Source organism: Notolepis coatsorum (assembly GCF_963971535.1).
Source record: "Notolepis coatsorum genome assembly, chromosome: 8".
Classification (NCBI taxonomy): Eukaryota; Metazoa; Chordata; class Actinopteri; order Aulopiformes; family Paralepididae; genus Notolepis; species Notolepis coatsorum.
Window position 1 is genome coordinate 96,667,574 of NC_140172.1, and position 16,272 is coordinate 96,683,845.

The 16,272-nt window shown below is 44.0% G+C and overlaps 1 protein-coding gene across 1 annotated transcript in view; it reads right to left on the reverse strand.

Moving 5' to 3' along the window:
• Nucleotides 1–16,272, reverse strand: part of auts2a (activator of transcription and developmental regulator AUTS2 a) — a 537,648-nt gene that overhangs the window by 268,188 nt on the left and 253,188 nt on the right. Inside the window, exon 3 of the mRNA XM_084320130.1 lies at nucleotides 7,826–7,855. Within this exon, the coding sequence (XP_084176256.1) occupies nucleotides 7,826–7,855 (30 nt within the window). The remainder of the gene's footprint in view (nucleotides 1–7,825; nucleotides 7,856–16,272) is intronic.

The window sequence follows — 16,272 nt, forward strand, 5'->3', positions numbered from 1 at the left end:
TTGGACCAGAGCGACATTGTAAATAAGAAACCTGTTCTTAATGTTTTATCTGGCTAAATAAAGGTAATAATATATATAAAAAGGATATAATCTTGGAAGATCGGCTTTGAAATGCAAGCATTTGAAAAAAAAACTAAAAACTAAAAAACCTGAACCCATAAAAGAGACAGTGAAGGTTATGAAACAAAGAAAGGGATTATAATATAAGGGACATATTATTAGCGTGATCTCCGCACACGTTACCCTCTCCCAGTGAAACTCCTATAGCTGTCAGGTGAAAAGAAGTGTCTCGCGACTCCACGACCACATGTATCGTAATAGTCTACACAGCCTCCCCAGACTGACTGAGAGCTGTAAGAGTCTACACAGCCTCCCCAGACTGACTGAGAGCTGTAAGAGTCTACACAGCCTCCCCAGACTGACTGAGAGCTGTAAGAGTCTACACAGCCTCCCCAGACTGACTGAGAGCTGTAAGAGTCTACACAGCCTCCCCAGACTGACTGAGAGCTGTAAGAGTCTACACAGCCTCCCCAGACTGACTGAGAGCTGTAAGAGTCTACACAGCCTCCCCAGACTGACTGAGAGCTGTAAGAGTCTACACAGCCTCCCTAGACTGACTGAGAGCTGCACAATGACCAGGACCGTGTGACACACAGGGAATTGGCATAAGGACTAAATTGGGGAGAAAATGGGAGAAAGAATTATGAAAACTCGGATGCCAAGACACGTTTATGGAAGGGGCCAGAATTGGACGTCCAGGCGAGAGGAGGTTTTTGGCTCCTAGCTCAGTTTTTCACTCACGTCCCAACGCCAATTCATCATCCACATGGTCCCTGGACTTCACACACCCGAGCCTAGATGGGCTGGCCCGTGGTGCAGGGATGGAAATGAGAGGAGCCTGGCTAATTCAACATATGGAGGGGAATGAGAACGAGATGGGTCATCAAATATGATTATTGTCACAAAAGAACACAGAGATATACAGCATTGTGGCTGCCATCGCAGTCAAGGACCAGCTTACAAACACACACACACACACACACACACACACACACACACACACACACACACACACACACCACACACACACACACACACACACACACACACACACACACACACACACACACACACACACACACACACACACACACACACACACACACACACACACACACACACACACACACACGCACCAGTTATTTGACATCCCAGCAATTACGATAAACTAATCTAGTGCGTTAATTGGATAGAAGAATACACCTTGTCCTTCTAATGATCTGAGCTGTGATAGGACTTCCCTACACTGTCAGAGAGGGGGAAGAGAAGAGGACACACTATGGTCACAGATGACGTTACCTCAGCAGAGACACTACTACTGGCAAGAGAGAGAGAGAGAGAGAGAGGAGGGGAGTGAGAGAGAAAGAGAGAGAGATAGAGAGAGAAAGAGATAGATAGAGAGAGAGATAGAGAGGAGGGGAGTGAGAGAGATATATATATATAGAGAGAGAGAGAGAGAGAGAGAGAGAGAGAGAGAGAGAGAGAGAGAGAGAGAGAGAGAGAGAGAGAGAGAGAGAGAGAGAGACAGAGAGAAAGAGAGAGACAAAGAGAGAGATATCGAGATAGAACGAGAGAAAGAGATAGATATAGAGATAGCAGAGACACTACTACTGCAGCACAGAGAGAGAGAGAGAGAGAGAGAGAGAGAGAGAGAGAGAGATAGAGAGAGAGAGAGAGAGGAGGGGAGTGAGAGAGATAGAGAGAGAGATAGAGAGAGAGAGAAAGAGATAGATAGAGAGAGATAGATAGAGAGGAGGGGAGTGAGAGAGAGATAGAGAGAGAAAGACAGAGAGAAAGAGAGAGAGAAAGAGAGATATATCGAGAGAGCAAGAGAAAGAGATAGATATAGAGATAGAGAGAGATATGGAGAGAGAGATAGGGAGAGAAAGAGAGAGCGAGCGAGAGCGAGAGAGATAGATAGAGACAGAGAGAAATAGAGGAGGAGAGAGAGATAGAGAGAGAGATAGAGAGAGAGAGAGAGAGAGAGAGAGAGAGAGAGAGAGAGAGAGAGAGAGAGAGAGAGAGAGAGAGAGAGAGAGAGAGAGAGAGAGAGAGAGAGAGAGATAATGATGCTGATATGAGGAGCTGGCACCAGAGGGTTTGGCTACCTAACGGTCACTCTTCCCGGCGTCAACGTGTCGTATGGAGAGCAGCCAACCTGCAGGGTCACTTAGTAACGAGCGGCAAGGAGAGCAATGTGTTGTTATCATGCATGACAGTGGTTGGCGCAAGCACACACACACACACACACACACACACACACACACACACACACACACAGACGCGAATAGCCAGCTCTTATCAGAGCCATGCAGTTCCCATTGACATGGCAGAGAGGCCTTCTACAGCGGCAGGCAGAACGTGATTTCTCCAGGGAACACTTTTTCCTATTTCCTGCATTTGAAGGAAAACTAAATGAGCCACGTTTTTTTCTTCCTCATTTGAATACATTTGACCCGTTAAAACGACTCTGTACCCCCCAACCCCCCCACACACGTATCATCCACAGAATGCAAATGACAATAGTAGCAGTGGGTGTAAGGGTGCCTGGCAGGACAGATAGTGACAGGGTGGGGGGGTTGCTGCCTTAGATGGTGGTGGTGTTGGTGGCAGTGGTGGTGGTGGAGGAGGAGGTGTAACGGGCGTTGAGTGGAGAGAGAGCTCCAATTACTCCCTAAGGAGGAAAGCGAGGGAGTTGGGTCCTGTCATAGGGGTCCCCTAATTCACTCCTCTGTTACTTTAACACACGATTAATCAATGACAGGAAGGTGTAGTCGGCGCTGTTCATCAGCGGTGTAACGCGAGCGAGGGTGAATTAATACACAGCCGCTGGGGGGGGATTATACAGCCCACCACGCGCTCTCGCTCCCTGAAACAAAAGGAATTGCCACCGAGACAGCGGCAATTTGAATCGACAACGCTGAGTAATGACTCAATTTACCGCACAGTCTAAACACCACGAGCGAACGGGCATTACTAAATCATTAGACTGATCTCTAGTTAGGGAGTCGTCGGGTAACATGGCTGCTCTCAGGATCTGTGCCAACGATACTGTGTGTGTTGCCGCAATGTGCAAAAATGGGAATAACATAAAGGATGGGATTATACCGTACTAAAATAATAACCTAAAGGATGGGATTATACCGTACTAAAATAATAACATAAAGGATGGGATTATACCATACTAAAATAATAATTTAAAGGATGGGATTATACCGTACTAAAATGATAACATAAAGGATGGGATTATACCATACTAAAATGATAACATAAAAAAGGATGGGATTATACCGTACTAAAATAATAATCAAGTGGTATTCCAGCCATGATATGATAGTATTTGTTATAAAATTATGGTGCCTATTCACTTCACCTGCATCAGGCTTCTTTATTTAAAATCCAATGACCATATCCTAGTTTACATTTTAATAGTAAATACAAACAAACATACACAACCAAATGCTAGCAATGCTCCACACCTGTTATTACGAGTGGCAGTGGGATGAATACATGCAGCAAGCTACAAATGATGAAAGGCTAATTGTGGCTTTGTAATGCTATCACCAATGTTCCTGTCAAATTGAGTTTTTATTCATAGGCTGTGAGGCAACATGTTATATGGACATTTTACTTGCAGAGTGGAATTGAAAGTTGTTCATCACAAGTTGAATTCTCAGTATTGAGTAGATGTTTTATTCTCTGCCCAAACCCGACTGGGCCTGACCCAATTCGCTGGGTTTGGGCTGGCTTGTAATTTCTCTAAATTCCCCCTGGTTTGAATCGGGTCGGGTTCGTATTAAAAGAAAAAACATTACATTTTGAATATGAACCAAAGCACTTGGGCCACGTGGGCACTCACTATAACAACAGCACCAGAACGGCCGCCTCACTATAACAACAGCACCAGAACGGCCGCCTCACTATAACAACAGCACCAGAACGGCCGCCTCACTATGACCAAAACTGCTGCCGTGGTTAGGGGCCGGGACAGAACCCACACCGGTTCATGCCGGGTCGTGTCTCTAGTCTTCAGGGTGTATAACACACTGAGGATCAATCACTGTTACTGTCACAACATCCTTCCTCTGGTGGCTTTTTTACTACAATCTTTTACTACTAACAGTCCTTTTATGGTGACACATAAATCCAAGAAGTTTATTCACATGAAAGTGTTCTGTCCAGAAGGCCTATAATGAGAAAGACAAATCAAGTAACCTTTTTTTCTCTCAGTGTGGGTTTTCGATGAGAAATACCTTCCAAGAAGTAGGCTACATATTCCCTAGCTCTATTGATAAGCTTTGTATGTACTGTACTGTATATACAAAGCTCTATAACGAACCACCACTGTATATATACTGTACATACAAATACATAAATACAAAGCTCATCAATAGAGCTACATATTTGTATATATGTTTGTATACAATATACATACATTATTGAAGAGTATGCCCCATAGACAGGAAATTAGCTATTTGGAACATTATGTTGTACCTGTTGTCTAGTGATAGTCCTTGTATCCAGAGCGGAGTCAACTACAGAATAAAAACACGTCTCCATTCTCCAATGGGCTACCCATTTGTTTACGTTTGGATCACCGACTGGGCCTTTAAAGTGTTAACCCTGAAGATAACCTGTTTGGATCACTGACTGGGCCTTTAAAGTGTTAACCCTGAAGATAACCTGTTTGGATCACTGACTGGGCCTTTAAAGTGTTAACCCTGAAGATAACCTGTTTGGATCACTGACTGGGCCTTTAAAGTGTTAACCCTGAAGATAACCTGTTTGGATCACTGACTGGGCCTTTAAAGTGTTAACCCTGAAGATAACCTGTTTGGATCACTGACTGGGCCTTTAAAGTGTTAACCCTGAAGATAACCTGTTTGGATCACTGACTGGGCCTTTAAAGTGTTAACCTTGAAGATAACCTGTTTGGATCACTGACTGGGCCTTTAAAGTGTTAACCTTGAAGATAACCTGTTTGGATCACTGACTGGGCCTTTAAAGTGTTAACCCTGAAGATAACCTGTTTGGATCACTGACTGGGCCTTTAAAGTGTTAACCTTGAAGATAACCTGTTTGGATCACTGACTGGGCCTTTAAAGTGTTAACCCTGAAGATAACCTGTTTGGATCACTGACTGGGCCTTTAAAGTGTTAACCCTGAAGATAACCTGTTTGGATCACTGACTGGGCCTTTAAAGTGTTAACCTTGAAGATAACCTGTTTGGATCACTGACTGGGCCTTTAAAGTGTTAACCTTGAAGATAACCTGTTTGGATCACTGACTGGGCCTTTACAGTGTTAACCCTGAAGATAACCTGTTTGGATCACTGACTGGGCCTTTAAAGTGTTAACCTTGAAGATAACCTGTTTGGATCACTGACTGGGCCTTTAAAGTGTTAACCCTGAAGATAACCACAAATATAAACTGCAGAGGACCATGATGGCCCAATTCTACACGGCCATCATTGAGTCCATCCTCACCCACTCCATCATCTCCTGGTTCCCCGCTGCAGAGGCAAAAGATCTCGCCAAGCTGCAGCGGGTGATTCGCTCCGCGGAGAGGGTGATCGGCTGTCCCCTGCCCTCCCTCAGGTCCCTGCACGACTCCAGGGCGCTGAAGAGGAAGATCATGGCCGACCCATCCCACCCCGGTCACAGCCTCTTCACCCTGCTCCCCTCTGGGAGAAGGCTGAGGATCCCAAAGGCTGTGAAAGCTCATCACAGACTGAGCTTCTTCCCCTCAGCCGCCAGGCTGATCAATGCCTCAGGTCCCCCCCCCCCCTCTGCCCCTAAGTGACACTGGCACAATGACACTGACTGCACTGCACTAGTCCTTACTGGAACTCTGCACTCTTCACTTTATATATATATGTATTTTATTGATTAATCCTCCACTGCACTGTTTCTTGTCCTGTGTCTGTGTTGGTGTTTGTCGTTTACTGTAAAAAAAAAAGAAAGGAAAAAATGCATACACTGTATTGCTGCAACAATTACCAATGTGTTTCTACACAAATGGCTCAATAAAGGAATCTGAATCTGAATCTGAATCTGAACCTGTTTGGTAGATTTGGTGACACCTGTGGTGAATGGTGGTAAATGACAGACTTCTTGTCATCACTGGACTGTCTTCTTGTCATCACTGGACTGTCTTCTTGTGATGGTGGATTGTCTTATTGTCACTTGACACGACGATCTTTGATTATCCTTTTATCCTTCTTTTTCATGAATGTTCATCCATGTTTTTTCTCTCCACTACTGGAGATGTCCCCTCTATTCTGCATTTGACCTGTGTCATTTGCTATTCGTACATGCATAATTTCCTGCGAGATCATTATACTTGCATTTTATATATATATAGAGAGAGAGAGAGAAGTGTGTACAGAATACAAATACATACTGTAGAATGGCTCTATTGGGAAAAAAGGGCGATAAAAGGTATAAAATAATGGTATTTTTAAACATGAAAATCTTCACGATTAACACTTTAAAGACTTTCTCAGCTCATGACAACTTACATTATAGTTGTGCTGTAGGTGTATGCATTAAACAAACCATGTATAGCTTCAAAACACTTTAAAAACCCTTTTGCACAACATTTGTCAGTGTAGCTTGGTTGATCAATATTTCGTTTTTTGGTGATCCTTTTGTTAGCATTTTCATTATGGATGGGGGCCATTAAACTAAGAGGGACATATTACATTTCTTCTAAAAGTATAACAGCCTATCAGCTGTAGCAGTCTAATTTAAATGTAATCTGTACCCTATGAACCCAGAACAGTTCCATTTCGATTTTGCACATCATTAAGTCATTTATAATTAATGTGCAACTAATTACGGAGTTCATTGTTTAATTCTAATTACATAAAGATTCTCTCTCTAAAGGAAAGTCTACTATTTGATTGTTATCGAGACCCCGTTGATAAAAGGCCATGGAAATTATCCACTTTTGTAGGATACTTCTCTTATACATGATAAAAAAGTATAGATATAGGATAGTTAGTATAGTGTAGAGTGTAGACCTTTTCAATGGAATTGTGTTGCTAGGGAACTGCTTGGGCCCAACTTTATTTCCTGTCTGTCAACCAATGTTGTCGAGTCACTAAATCTCGAGTCCCCAGTGTTCGAGTCCGAGTCCGAGTCACCAAAGAAGAGCTTGAGTCGTGTCCAAGTCGAGTCCCCATTACCCTAGTCAGAGTCCGAGTCCAAGTCATCAAGGTTGAGGTTGTCCCGGTCTTCTCTTCAATAGTTTGTTAACATATCGAACATCGAGCAGTGCTCTTGCTGGAATTTGATCTGTGTAAGCAAAGCGCACGATTCGGGGTGTCTCTTTAGGCATCTTAAGTACTGAACATGAGGGTATCAACATGAATCTGCATGTAGATGGAACACACGTGTCTGTCCTTGCACAAAATTAAATAATGTTATGGTATTATTATAGCCATCAATATCTTATGCCAAATGATTATGGCCTATTACAAAAAAAAACAGTATTAATCAATTAACAAGTCCGAGTCCTTGCCTGCAACTTCTGAGTCCGAATGCAGTCAATGCTCGAGTCCAAGTCCGAGTCATCAGTGCTCAAGTCCAAGTCGAGTCATGAGTCCTGAACATCAGTCCTGGACTCGAGTACTACAATACTGTTGTCAACTACTGGCAATTGGCAAGTGCTGCAACGGGCCATTTAAAATGCTTATGTTGTCAAGATGTAAAATATGTAATGTGTTATACTGCAGACAACATAACGTTGACACGTGTCTTACCTTGTCTTCTTGGTCACTCTCACTGTCACACTGTAAGAGAAGAGAGAGAGTCATCGTTAGAATCAGGAATCATCTATGACCATATTTGAATCGTATAACATCCTTTCTTTTGATTGGACAGAGTCAGAATCCAATTTACCTTTTCAAAATTACATATCTTATCAACTCTTTAATGGGGGAACTGAGAGACGATTAGTATCACCTGATGTCATTAGATCAGCTAATTATGCTACTTAGACAAAACATGGACTGGAATTCGAAACAAAACACTAGGAGCAAATCTCACACAGTGCAGCTGTGCCTCATCACCACTAACACCCCTAACACTACCACTTACACCACTAACACCACTAACACCACTAACACCACTAACACCACTTACACCACTAACACCACTAACACCACTAACACCACTAACACCACTAACACCACTTACACCACTTACACCACTAACACCACTAACATCACTTACACCACTTACACCACTTACACCACTTACACCACTAACACCACTAACACCACTAACACCACTAACACCACTAACACCACTAACACCACTTACACCACTAACACCACTAACACCACTTACACCACTAACACCACTAACACCACTAACACCACTAACACCACTTACACCACTTACACCACTAACACCACTTACACCACTAACACCACTAACACCACTAACACTACCACTAACACCACTAACACCACTTACACCACTAACACCACTAACACCACTAACACCACTAACACCACTACCACTAACACCACTAACACCACTACCACTAACACCACTAACAACACTAACACCACTAACACCACTAACACTAACACCACTAACACCACTAACACCACTTACACCACTTACACCACTAACACCACTAACACCACTTACACCACTTACACCACTAACACCACTAACACCACTAACACCACTAACACCACTTACACCACTAACACCACTTACACCACTTACACCACTAACACCACTAACACCACTTACACCACTTACACCACTTACACCACTTACACCACTAACACCACTAACACCACTAACACCACTTACACCACTAACACCACTAACACCACTAACACCACTAACACCACTAACACCACTAACACCACTTACACCACTAACACCACTTACACCACTAACACCACTAACACCACTAACACCACTTACACCACTTACACCACTAACACCACTAACACCACTTACACCACTTACACCACTAACACCACTAACACCACTAACACCACTAACACCACTTACACCACTAACACCACTAACACCACTTACACCACTAACACCACTAACACCACTAACACCACTTACACCACTAACACCACTAACACCACTAACACCACTTACACCACTTACACCACTAACACCACTAACACCACTTACACCACTAACACCACTAACACCACTAACACCACTAACACCACTTACACCACTAACACCACTAACACCACTAACACCACTTACACCACTAACACCACTAACACCACTTACACCACTTACACCACTAACACCACTTACACCACTAACACCACTAACACCACTAACACCACTTACACCACTAACACCACTAACACCACTAACACCACTTACACCACTTACACCACTTACACCACTAACACCACTAACACCACTAACACTACCACTAACACCACTTACACCACTAACACCACTTACACCACTTACACCACTAACACCCCTAACACCACTTACACCACTAACACCACTTACACCACTTACACCACTAACACCACTAACACTACCACCACTAACACCACTAACACCACTAACACCACTTACACCACTAACACCACTAACACCACTTACACCACTTACACCACTAACACCCCTAACACCACTTACACCACTTACACAACTAACACCACTAACACCACTTACACCACTAACACCACTTACACCACTTACACCACTAACACCACTTACACCACTAACACTACTAACACCACTTACACCACTTACACCACTAACACCACTAACACCACTTACACCACTAACACCACTAACACCACTTACACCACTAACACCACTTACACCACTAACACCACTAACACCACTAACACCACTTACACCACTTACACCACTAACACCACTTACACCACTAACACCACTAACACCACTAACACCACTAACACCACTTACACCACTAACACCACTAACACCACTAACACCACTTACACCACTAACACCACTAACACCACTTACACCACTAACACCACTAACACCACTAACACCACTTACACCACTAACACCACTAACACCACTAACACCACTTACACCACTTACACCACTAACACCACTAACACCACTAACACCACTAACACTACCACTAACACCACTTACACCACTAACACCACTTACACCACTAACACCCCTAACACCACTTACACCACTAACACCACTTACACCACTTACACCACTAACACCACTAACACCACTAACACTACCACTAACACCACTAACACCACTAACACCACTTACACCACTAACACCACTAACACCACTTACACCACTTACACCACTAACACCCCTAACACTACTAACACCACTTACACCACTTACACCACTAACACCACTTACACCACTTACACCACTAACACCACTAACACCACTTACACCACTAACACCACTTACACCACTAACACCACTAACACCACTTACACCACTAACACCCCTAACACCACTTACACCACTAACACCACTAACACCACTTACACCACTAACACCACTAACACCACTAACACCACTAACACCACTTACACCACTTACACCACTAACACCACTAACACCACTTACACCACTTACACCACTAACACCACTAACACCACTTACACCACTAACACCACTTACACCACTTACACCACTAACACCACTAACACCACTTACACCACTTACACCACTAACACCACTAACACCACTTACACCACTTACACCACTAACACCACTAACACCACTAACACCACTTACACCACTAACACCACTAACACCACTTACACCACTAACACCACTAACACCACTAACACCACTAACACCACTAACACCACTAACACTACCTGTAACTGAGGGGTACAATTCCCTGACTGTATTGTTAGATATGGTATTTAATACCACTACCTCTTGTACTTTAACTTCTGGCCATCCAGTACATGATATAAGTATGATGAACACTTTCCCACCTGATGAAACGAATCCACACAAATGTACCAAATCGAAGGTTTAATATAGCAAAGGGTATATACAACATTCACTTAATTACATTTATGATTTGAAATATGCACTTTTATGGCAAATGAGTATTCGTAGGTAAATCAACATTGAATGTCCAATCTCTGGTTACGCAGGGAGTAAGTATACAACCTGGAATATTTAGGAAACGATAGCGATGGTACTTAAATGATTATAGCTGGATACACTAAGGGGGGGGGGGGGTCCCGCTGGTTGTAAGACAGTAGGAGGGGGGGGTTAGAGAAGCCGCTGGCGGTATCCCATCTGGCCGACGGTGTCTTGGGAGAATTCAAAGTCTTGAACACGGTGCCCACAGAACCTCGGTCCGCAGACGAATACAGCTGGACCCTCTGTGGACGGTAGCTGCCGGTCCACAACGGAGAGACGTGAGGCGACCTCACTGGTGTAGAGCGCCGTCTCACCTGGAGTCCTCTCCGGGGGGTAGTTCCAACACTCCGCAGTGTTGGCCTTTATCCATGGAATAATCAAAGCACCCAAAGCATAATCCAAGCCGTGGAAGACTCGCCGTCGTCCGGGTAGAGTAATCCAATATACAGGTCCAGTCGCCCTGGCCCGGAGCTCCTCGGATGCAAGCGCCACTAGGGGTCTGCCCAGCCTGGTTAAGCGTCCAGATAACGTCAGGAACGATGGGGGTACTGATAACTTTAGAACTCTAACCGAACGATGCACCATACATAAATAGACTATTATTAGCTTAATAGAATACGTCCAACTCGACGGTATAGTGCCAAACTATGACTATTCAACTATTAATCTACACGATGTCTCAATGCCTATTCTGGGGCCAAGTAGGCCTTACTACACCACACGTGCGTCGTGGGGAGGCTTTGCGTCTGTCACTCTGTTGGAGGGTAAAGAACTGGACTAAAAGAAAGTTCTACTTTACTTGCGCCATATATATATGCGCTATGAACAAATAGTACCATTCGTATTTCGCCCGACATATTCCTGCGCGGAACCGGGGCTTGCCACGACATGTTGGGCGGGCGGCACGATTGAACTTGGACCTAGGGGTATGGCAACCTGGCGCCAGGTTCTCGTCCAATGGTAGAATGAAACTATTATGGGCTGTTTAGTAGACTAAAGGGATATTCAGTGCATATTGTACAAGGAATATACAGGGGATATCAAACGATATACAAATACAATTAAATATATATATATAAATAAATATATATATTCGGTTTAATCTGATCCTTCACAACACTACCACTAACACCACTAACACCACTTACACCACTTACACCACTAACACTACCACTAACACCACTAACACCACTAACACCACTAACACCACTTACACCACTAACACCACTTACACCCCTAACACCACTAACACCACTAACACCCCTAACACCACTTACACCCCTAACACCACTTACACCACTTACACCCCTAACACCACTAACACCCCTAACACCACTTACACCCCTAACACCACTTACACCACTAACACCACTTACACCACTAACACCCCTAACACCACTAACACCACTAACACCACTAACACCCCTAACACCACTTACACCACTAACACCACTAACACCACTAACACCACTTACACCACTAACACCACTAACACCACTAACACCACTAACACCCCTAACACCACTAACACCCCTAACACCACTTACACCACTAACACCCCTAACACCACTAACACCACTAACACCACTAACACCCCTAACACCACTTACACCACTAACACCACTAACACCCCTAACACCACTAACACCACTAACACCACTAACACCCCTAACACCACTTACACCCCTAACACCACTAACACCACTTACACCACTAACACCACTAACACCACTAACACCACTTACACCACTTACACCACTAACACCACTTACACCACTAACACCACTAACACCACTAACACCACTAACACCACTAACACCCCTAACACCACTAACACCACTAACACCACTAACACCCCTAACACCCCTAACACCACTTACACCCCTAACACCACTAACACCACTAACACCACTAACACAACTTACACCACTAACACCACTAACACCACTTACACCACTAACACCCCTAACACTACCACTAACACCACTAACACCACTTACACCACTAACACCCCTAACACCACTTACACCACTAACACCACTAACACCACTTACACCACTAACACCACTAACACCCCTAACACCACTAACACCACTAACACCACTTACACCACTAACACCACTTACACCACTAACACCCCTAACACCACTTACACCACTAACACCACTAACACCACTAACACAACTAACACCACTAACACCACTTACACCACTAACACCCCTAACACCACTAACACCACTAACACTAACACCACTAACACCACTAACACCCCTAACACCCCTAACACCACTTACACCACTAACACCCCTAACACTAACAACACCACTAACACCACTAACACCACTAACACCACTAACACCACTAACACCACTAACACCACTAACACTAACAACACCACTAACACCACTAACACCCCTAACACCCCTTACACCACTAACACCACTAACACCACTAACACCACTAACACCACTTACACCACTAACACCACTAACACCACTAACACCACTAACACCACTTACACCACTAACACCACTTACACCACTAACACCACTAACACCACTAACACCACTTACACCACTAACACCACTTACACCACTAACACCACTAACACCCCTAACACCACTAACACCACTAACACCACTAACACTACCACTAACACCACTAACACCACTTACACCACTAACACCACTAACACTACCACTAACACCACTAACACCCCTAACACCACTTACACCACTAACACCACTAACACCACTAACACCCCTAACACCACTAACACTAACACCACTTACACCACTAACACCCCTAACACCCCTAACACCACTAACACCACTAACACTAACACCACTAACACCACTAACACCCCTAACACCACTAACACTAACACCACTAACACCACTAACACCACTAACACCACTAACACCACTTACACCACTAACACCACTAACACCACTAACACCCCTAACACCCCTAACACCACTAACACCACTAACACCACTAACACCACTAACACCCCTAACACTAACAACACCACTAACACCACTAACACCACTAACACCACTAACACCCCTAACACCACTAACACCACTAACACCACTAACACTAACAACACCACTAACAACACCACTAACACTACCACTAACACCACTAACACCACTAACACCACTACCACCACTTACACCACTAACACCACTAACACCACTACCACTAACACCCCTAACACTACCACTAACACCACTAACACCACTACCACTAACACCCCTAACACTACCACTTACACCACTTACACCACTAACACTAACACCACTAACACCACTAACACTACTAACACCACCACTAACACCACTACCACTAACACCCCTAACACTACCACTAACACCACTTACACTAACACCCCTAACACTACCACTTACACCACTTACACCACTAACACTAACACCACTAACACCACTAACACTACTAACACCACTAACACCACTAACACCACTAACACTACCACTAACACCACTAACACTACTAACACCACTAACACTAACACCACTAACACCACTAACACTACCACTAACACCACTAACACTACCACTAACACCCCTAACACTACCACTAACACTACCACTAACACCACTAACACTACCACTAACACTACCACTAACACCACTAACACCACTAACACTACCACTAACACCACTAACACCACTAACACTACCACTAACACCACTAACACCACTAACACCACTAACACCCCTAACACCACTAACACCACTTACACCACTTACACCCCTAACACCACTAACACCACTTACACCACTAACACCACTAACACTACCACTAACACCACTAACACCACTAACACCACTAACACCCCTAACACCACTAACACCACTTACACCACTTACACCCCTAACACCACTAACACCACTTACACCACTAACACCCCTAACACTACCACTAACACCCCTAACACTACCACTAACACTACCACTAACACCACTAACACTACCACTAACACTACCACTAACACCACTAACACCACTAACACTACCACTAACACCACTAACACTACCACTAACACCACTACCACTAACACCCCTAACACCACTAACACCCCTAACACCACTAACACCACTAACACCACTAACACCACTTACACCACTAACACCACTAACACCACTTACACCACTAACACCACTAACACCACTTACACCACTTACACCACTAACACCACTAACACCACTAACACCACTTACACCACTAACACCCCTAACACTACCACTAACACCACTAACACCACTAACACCACTAACACTACCTCTAACACCACTAACATTACTACCTGCAAATCCATAGCGTTACCTGGTGGTAATGGACCTGTCTATCTGCCCTAATTGCATTCATTGGCACTTGGTGTGTCTAGTTAAGGTGGATTTATATGCTCTTCCGTGATATTACAGACACCGTGAGTCGATCAACAGACTGCCCATGAGTAGTGCCTATGTGAGTAACACTTACCACTCCTGCCATGGAGAATAAGTCTGTTTGCCATTTTTTTTATAATTGCTGTGTCTTTTCCTTATCGCTTGTATGACCTTTTTGTGTGCATATGCAGCACCGTCGCCCGACTTATTTCTTTTGTAATGTGTTTTGGAGACATCGTTTTCTCCCCTTTGCTTTCCCCATTTATTGTATAGAGAAGTGTATGTGTTTGTGGCGTGCTCTAAACGTGTTTTTGGGGACAGATGTATCTCCCCTTTTATTTATACGCTCTTGTCCCTGTGTACCCATTTTATACTCTAAATAAAAGAGTGCCTTTTGTTTGAAAACCAACACCTGCCTCTCGTCTTATCCGTTCTGCACTGCACCTGTGTCCTACACACCTACCACATCGTAACACTACCACTAACACCACTACTACTAATACCACCACCACTACTATTACCACTACCACTAACACCACTAACACTACTACTAACACCACTACCACTAATACCACCACCACTACTATTACCACTACCACTAACACCACTAACACTACTACTAACACCACTACCACTAATACCACCACCACTACTAT